The 7,365-nt window shown below is 42.7% G+C and overlaps 1 protein-coding gene across 1 annotated transcript in view; it reads left to right on the forward strand.

Annotated features, from left to right (window-relative positions):
* LOC311244825 (SITS-binding protein) overlaps window positions 1-1,344 on the forward strand; it is a gene marked incomplete at both ends in the record, with an annotated part of 79,399 nt that extends 78,055 nt beyond the window's left edge. The window contains one exon of the mRNA XM_084334508.1: window positions 1,171-1,344. Coding sequence (XP_084190634.1) covers window positions 1,171-1,344 — 174 coding nt within the window. The remainder of the gene's footprint in view (window positions 1-1,170) is intronic.
* Window positions 1,345-7,365: the final 6,021 nt, after the last annotated feature.

The raw sequence follows: 7,365 nt of genomic DNA on the forward strand, positions 1-7,365 counted from the left end.
TGAGCACCTGGAAAAGCGCTATATAAGATAGATGTATTATTATTATTATTATTATTATTACTACTACTACTACTACTACTACTACTACTACTACTACTACTACTACTACTACTACTACTACTACTACTACTACTACTACTACTACTACTACTACTACTACTACTACTACTTAGGGTGACCATATTTTGATTTCCAAAAAAGAGGACATGCTGGCCCCAGCCCCGAGATACATAATGATACTCAAAGTTTACTCAAATATGCCTTATTGTTATACTATTTTAAAAGTATGCCTCCTCTGTATGGATAGAAAATTATTATTTATATTATTTTATATAACACAATCATATCTCTCTATAACCAAAGACACACCAAACCAAAGTTACTCAACAATCAACATGTTTTATTATGCCTAAAATGATCTCTCTGACAAATCTCTTAAAAATCAACCTGTAACTAAATAATAGCTCTCTTTTCAAGTCTTACTGGGCAACAATAAATAACAAAAACATATGAAATAATGTTCTAAATAGTACCTCTTCTGTAGAAAATCCAGCTTTAACAAATTATCTCTGTATCTAGTAGCAGTAGTAGTAGTAGTAGTAGTAGTAGTAGTAGTAGTAGTAGTAGTAGTAGTAGTAGTAGTAGTAGTAGTAGTAGTAGTAGTAGTAGTAGTAGTAGTAGTAGTAGTAGTAGTAGTAGTAGTAGTAGTAGTAGTAGTAGTAGTAGTAGTAGTAGGGAAAGGCCACTTTAAATTAGTATAACATCAGGAACAGTGTATTGCACTACTAAAGCTACCTAGCATGTCCTATATGCTCTGTAAATACTATGTACAGATACCGAGATGTCACACCATGTTACCTGTTTATTACACTGTTGTTTTTATTGGATTCTATTATATGTTGTACCACTGTATTTTTATTGGATTCTATTATATGTTGTACCACTGTATTTTTATTGGATTCTATTATATGTTGTACCACTGTATTGCACATCGTCGCGGGCAAGACCAGCCGCATTTCATTGTATACCTGTATGCCGTGACAATTAAAACTCTTGACTTGACTTGACTTGAGTATTACTGCTGCTACTACTCTTGTTAACCGCGCTCCTCTCCCTGTCGTCGTGACTCATGTTTCCCAGACTAACGCTGCGTGTCTGTGTGCACTGCAGGTGCTGGTGGCCCCGGTGGTGGAGCAGGGCGCGCTGCGGAGGGACATATACCTGCCCGACGGGGGCTTCCAGTGGCAGGACAGGCGAAGCGCTCAGGTGTTTGACGGCGGGACGCTCCTGGAGGACTATCCCGTGGCCCTGGAGGAGGTGGCCGTCTTCTTACGGAGGAGCTGAGTCCTCCTCCTCCTCCTCCTCCTCCTCCTCCTCCTCCTCCTCCTCCTCCTCCGCTGAGTCACCTGACTTATCCTGATACTGTTTCAACTCTTATTCTTTTTTTTTTTTCTAAATATCCGTGCTGTTCTCAAGTTGCACTTTTCCACAAAAGACCATTGACAGTTGTCTCAAGGCCCGGTCTTGAGGTTAGATGTAGAGAGATATTTTTTATACTTGCACTTTAATTCAAAAACCATTTGTACTTTTTTTTCTTCGTGATATTTTTTCTTCCGTTAAAAAAAAAAAAAAAAAGAACAAACGTTAATCTGTTTTACCTCTCGGCTGATTAGTTTCAGGTACTGTATGGCCTGTTCTGCTTCTTTTTCTTTCTTTTTTTTTCTCTCGTGTATGTAAGTTACGGAGAAACCTGTGCGTTTACATACTGCATATCTTACAGTCTCTGAGCGTTTGGACTCGGTTCTCCTGAGACTCGGAGACGCCTTGTTTCGCTTAAAGGTGTACGTGGAATTTTATTGTTTGTTAAAATAAGTAGCTCTACGCACTCCGACAGACATCACTGATACTGAGTGTCTGGTCAGTAACATGGGTCTCCCAGTCCCTCCACTCTGCAGTAAACACAAAATACATTTCCTGGTATACCTTCCCACTTTCATCCAATCAGGAGAGAACTCCACACTGCAAAAATTATCTGAAAAAGATTTATTGAAACAATTAAAATAAAACCAGTGAAGTAAACAAACTTGGCTTGGCAAGATTTCTCGAAATAAGTACAAATATCTAGGGTTCTCTCTCCTGATTGGATAAAGTGGGAAGAGATACCAGAACATTTATTTTGTGTTTACTGCAGAGCGGAGGGACTGCGGGACCCATGTCACTGACCAGACACTCTGTATCGGTGATGGCTGTCGGAGTGTAGAGCTATTTAACACTTATTTTAACCAAAGAATACCACTTACAGCACCTTTTAAAAGAAAAACAAATCTATGAATCTCTCAAGAAGACCAAAATGAAGATGCAAGGACAGAGCACGATGTTCGGAAAGGGTTTCGTACCAAAGGAAGACGTTCGTCGGGAAAAAGGACAAACGCTCACAGGAGACTTTGCGTGAGGGAGACTGGTACGCAGCTTGGTACTCTACTCTACTCTACCGTGTACCATTGGTACTCTACTCTACTCTACCGTGTACCATTGGTACTCTACTCTACCATGTACTGTTAGTACTCTGCTCTACCATGTACTATTAGTACTCTACTCTACCATGTACACTGCTCTAACGTCTCGCTCCCTCATCGGAAAGACTTGTACTTGAACTGCCGTGCAGACGGACTGCTGGCGTGTGTTGAATGTACCTCAAGTTAAGTTTCTCACTACTGCTTTACTATTGACCTTTTCACCTTTATCTCAAGCCCCGCCCCTCTCTTCTCCACCCTGTCGATCGCGGCCGTCACTTCCCTCGGGACAAACGAACAAACAAAGGTTGCGATTGTTGTGAGGGTGGGGGGGAAAGAGGGGGCGGGGCTTGAGACGTCGATGGTTGAAACGCAAAAACATCCCTATCTGAATATGTCAGTTTTTTGAGAAAAGATTATAATAATTTAAGGATACCAATACAATACACTGCTTTTGGCTTTTTGGAAAATATCTTGCCGACAGACTGAATATCATCCAAAGTGAAATGAGAAAATCTGAAATTTTGCAGAGAGGAGGTTTTGCGTTCACACAAGACGTCACCCGCCCCTTCAAGCACTTAGCCTTAGAGTAGTAAAGTGACTTAGAGACATACCTTAACTTACCGCTCCACCGTCTAAATGAGTCGGTAGAGGCCAGGTGGACTTGACTCGGTGGTGATACGGTGTGGTTTGAGTTGATGCACCACTAGACTTTATAACCTCTCGCTAGTCTGTCGTCTTAAATGCTTGTAATAGGCTGCTGCTCTTCTCTTCACCAGCTCTTCTCTGGCGTTGTGTAGATTTTTCATGACAGGAAGGTCTAAAGAGAGAATGAAAACCAAACCCCCCACCCCCCTTCAAAATCAGCTCATCTTTCAACGTGTTCAATGTTCGAAACGTCCCTCTCACGTCGAGCGAAAGGGTTCGGGAAAGAAACCGCACGCCACCTTATGTTGAAAGGTCACGGAGGACTTCTCTTAGGCGGCCACCGGGATAAATACAGACGAGGAAACGAAACCACGCCCGTACATGTAGCCTCTCCATCCCCTTGGCTCGCACTCTGCCCACATTGGTTTTTATAATAATAATAATAACTTTATTTGTATAGCACTTTTCATACAGAAGTTGCAGTTCAAAGTGCGTTATAGTTATAGACAGAGAGAGTAAAAAAAAGTGCGGTTTGATTCAGTCTAAAAATAGGCAAACATTTTTATAATTATATTATTATTTATAATTTCTTTATAATTTAATAATTGTATGTTAGAAATAAAGTTCTAACATACAACAGAGTATCGCTCTTAACACTTTGAGTTTCTTTACAAAGTTCATACAACAGATCGCAGTGCATTTTCACTTTATATGTTTATCCAAGATGAGAGATGGCCTCAGAGCTCATCACCACACTGACTGAGAGGTGACGGAAGATTCTAGATTCAAGTTTCAAGATTCAAGCTTCAAGATTCAAGATGATTTATTGTCACGTGCACAGTTAAACAGACAGTTTGGGCCGTACAATGAAAATATTTAGTTTGCTAGTCCAGCCCTTCACACAACATCACACAGATCACACGATACTTAACTGAAAATGAACAACTTAAAATGAACAAGTAAGTAAACATTTTTTTTTTTTAAACCGGGAAAAAGAAAAGCATGTGATTATAGCAGCCTGTCCCTCTGGAAGATGTTGTGTGCACTGTGTTCCCTGAGCTTAGCATTCTGTGACGCTCTCATTACTTTATTTAATACTATATGTTTATACCATTATGTTCTTAACCTGATATCGCCTCACAACAACCACTTACAACTACTTCATTAGCAAGACAGCGACGGCAAAGACTCTCTCGTTTTTGCCAATTTGGGACCTGCACCCCGCCTCCCGCCTCCCCCATCACCTAATCGATCAGCACTTTGATGTACTTTTTACCGCTGATTGATTAGTACAACTTCACTGTATCGACCGAATGGCTCAGGTCTACCCCTCCAGCTTATCGAGATCACCGAATGTCTTAGTGAAATGTGTTGTGAACACGTCTACGTCTTAATAATAATCTCTCCAAGAGCTGAATGTACAAAAATGGACAAACTGTGATTATCCCCCACGGGAGCTATTTTTACGTAAAAAGCGGCTTTTCTTAGTGCTTCCGCTGAGCGCCGTGGGGGGCGACGCGAGTCCGGAGTTCGTGTTCTTCTTCCCTCTGCGCGGGCCGAGGGCCCGGGGAGCGCCTCCGAGTCCCGCTCCGTGTGGGGGGGGGGGAGGGCGAAGAAAAGTGTCTGATTATTGCAGTATCAGCGATGTACATAATTACAATGACTGTGCCATTAAGTGTTTCCTTCTCTTCTGTAAGTCAGAGAAATTTAGAATTGACAAAGTAATGAAGTTGCAATAAAGTTTACATTTTCTTACAGCAGCTGCTCTCGTTTCATTGGGTTTTATGGTTTTGAATGTTTTCTATCCGTTTGGCGACGAATCGACTTTGTTTACTCGCAACGTGTGTCTACCGTGAATATGTAAAGTAATCATTGTATGTAAAGTATTTGTGCTCTTCTGTGCTAATGTTTGCTTGTCCGACACTGTTTGACGAACAATCTTACTGACCCTTAGCTGCTAGAGTTGTACCTTCCTTCCTGCTGACTTGTTGTACCTTCCTTCCTGCTGACTTGTTGTACCTTCCTTCCTGCTGACTTGTTGTACCTTCCTTCCTGCTGACTTGTTGTACCTTCCTTCCTGCTGACTTGTTGTCCCTTCCTTCCTGCTGACTTGTTGTCCCTTCCTTCCTGCTGACTTGTTGTACCTTCCTGCTGACTTGTTGTCCCTTCCTTCCTGCTGACTTGTTGTCCCTTCCTTCCTGCTGACTTGTTGTTACCTTCCTTCCTGCTGACTTGTTGTTACCTTCCTTCCTGCTGACTTGTTGTCCCTTCCTTCCTGCTGACTTGTTGTACCTTCCTTCCTGCTGACTTGTTGTACCTTCCTTCCTGCTGACTTGTTGTACCTTCCTTCCTGCTGACTTGTTGTACCTTCCTTCCTGCTGACTTGTTGTACCTTCCTTCCTGCTGACTTGTTGTACCTTCCTGCTGACTTGTTGTACCTTCCTTCCTGCTGACTTGTTGTACCTTCCTTCCTGCTGACTTGTTGTACCTTCCTGCTGACTTGTTGTACCTTCCTTCCTGCTGACTTGTTGTACCTTCCTTCCTGCTGACTTGTAAGTGACTTTGGATAAAAGCATCAGCTAAATGACTAAATGTAAATTAATCTTTGCATGTTCCTGTGTGTGTGTGTGTGTGTGTGTGTGTGTGTGTGTGTGTGTGTGTGTGTGTGTGTGTGTGTGTGTGTGTGTGTGTGTGTGTGTGTGTGTGTGTGTGTGTGTGTGTTTGTTTGTGTGCATGTGTGTTGGTGTGTGTGTGCATGCCTGTCTGTCTGTCTGTCTGTCTGTCTGTCTGTCTGTCTGTCTGTCTGTCTGTCCGTCTGTCCGTCCGTCCTCACCTCCTGCTTCCCTCCTTGTCTTGGACAGAATCAGTCTGATTGTATATCTGTGTGTCTCTCTACTTGTCCTGACAGTCTGATTGTATATCTGTGTGTCTCTCCTTGTCCTGACAGTCTGATTGTATATCTGTGTGTCTCTCTCCTTGTCCTGACAGTCTGATTGTATATCTGTGTCTCTCTCCTTGTCCTGACAGTCTGATTGTATATCTGTGTCTCTCTCCTTGTCCTGACAGTCTGATTGTATATCTGTGTCTCTCTCCTTGTCCTGACAGTCTGATTGTATATCTGTGTGTCTCTCTCCTTGTCCTGACAGTCTGATTGTATATCTGTGTGTGTCTCTCCTTGTCCTGACAGTCTGATTGTGCATATATCGGTATTGGTTGATATCGGTATCCGAAATTAAGAGTTGGACAATATCGGTATATCGGATATCGGTAAAAAAGCCAATATCGAACATCCCTAATATATGTGTCTCCTTGTCCTGACAGTCTGATTGTATATATCTGTGTGTGTGTGTCTCTCTCTATCTGTGACTGATCCACTCATCACTCATCTCCCCTAATTCCATTTAAACCTAATAAAAGTTATTAATATCTCCGGTGAGCAGCGAGCAGGAGGTGCAGATTCTCAGGGGAGTCACATTCGTCCTCTCCTTCTCCTTCCTCCTCCTCCTCCCCCCCTCCTCCTCCTCCTCCTCACCTTGCTGCCTCTTGGCTGGGGGCCACCATGGGGCCCCAGGCTCTGCTCCTTCAGCTCCTCCAGACAGGTGCAGTGGGCTGCAGACGTACCTCCAGCCCCCCCCTCTCTGAGTCATGCAGCACTAAGATTCTGGATGAGCTTCTCTCACTCTAAAAACTCAGGAGGTAGAGCGTTCGTCCGGTAGTAGGGCTGTCCCCGACTAAGGATTAGGATAGTCGAATAATAATAATAAAAAATATATATTATAATTTCATTTTTTTTAATATCATTCCATTTGGGCTGTGGGGGTGCTTACTGTCTGAAGGAGTCGACGGAAGGCTTCTTGTCCTCTGCAAAACCATGCAAGTGGTCCACTGATGGATACATCTAGATATTTGTCTAGTCTAGTGCAAGTAAGAACAAATTCTTATTTTATTTATTGTCAAAAGTATGCATAATGTTGTGTTAATTCCACGACAAGAAATATGTAATGTTAATGACCTGAAATTAAATTATTCAGTTTTTTGCATATATCGGTATCGGTTGATATCGGTATTGGAAATTAAGAGTTGGACAATATCGGTCTGTCAGGGGAGGAGAAGCTGGGAGCAGCCTGTCAGAGAGGAGAAGTGTGTGAGAGAGAGAGGGGGGGGCGGGGGGTGCGAGTCCTCAGTCCTTGTGTGGGTGAATGTA

The sequence above is a fragment of the Notolepis coatsorum genome (assembly GCF_963971535.1).
Source record: "Notolepis coatsorum genome assembly, chromosome: 18".
NCBI classification, from domain to species: domain Eukaryota; kingdom Metazoa; phylum Chordata; class Actinopteri; order Aulopiformes; family Paralepididae; genus Notolepis; species Notolepis coatsorum.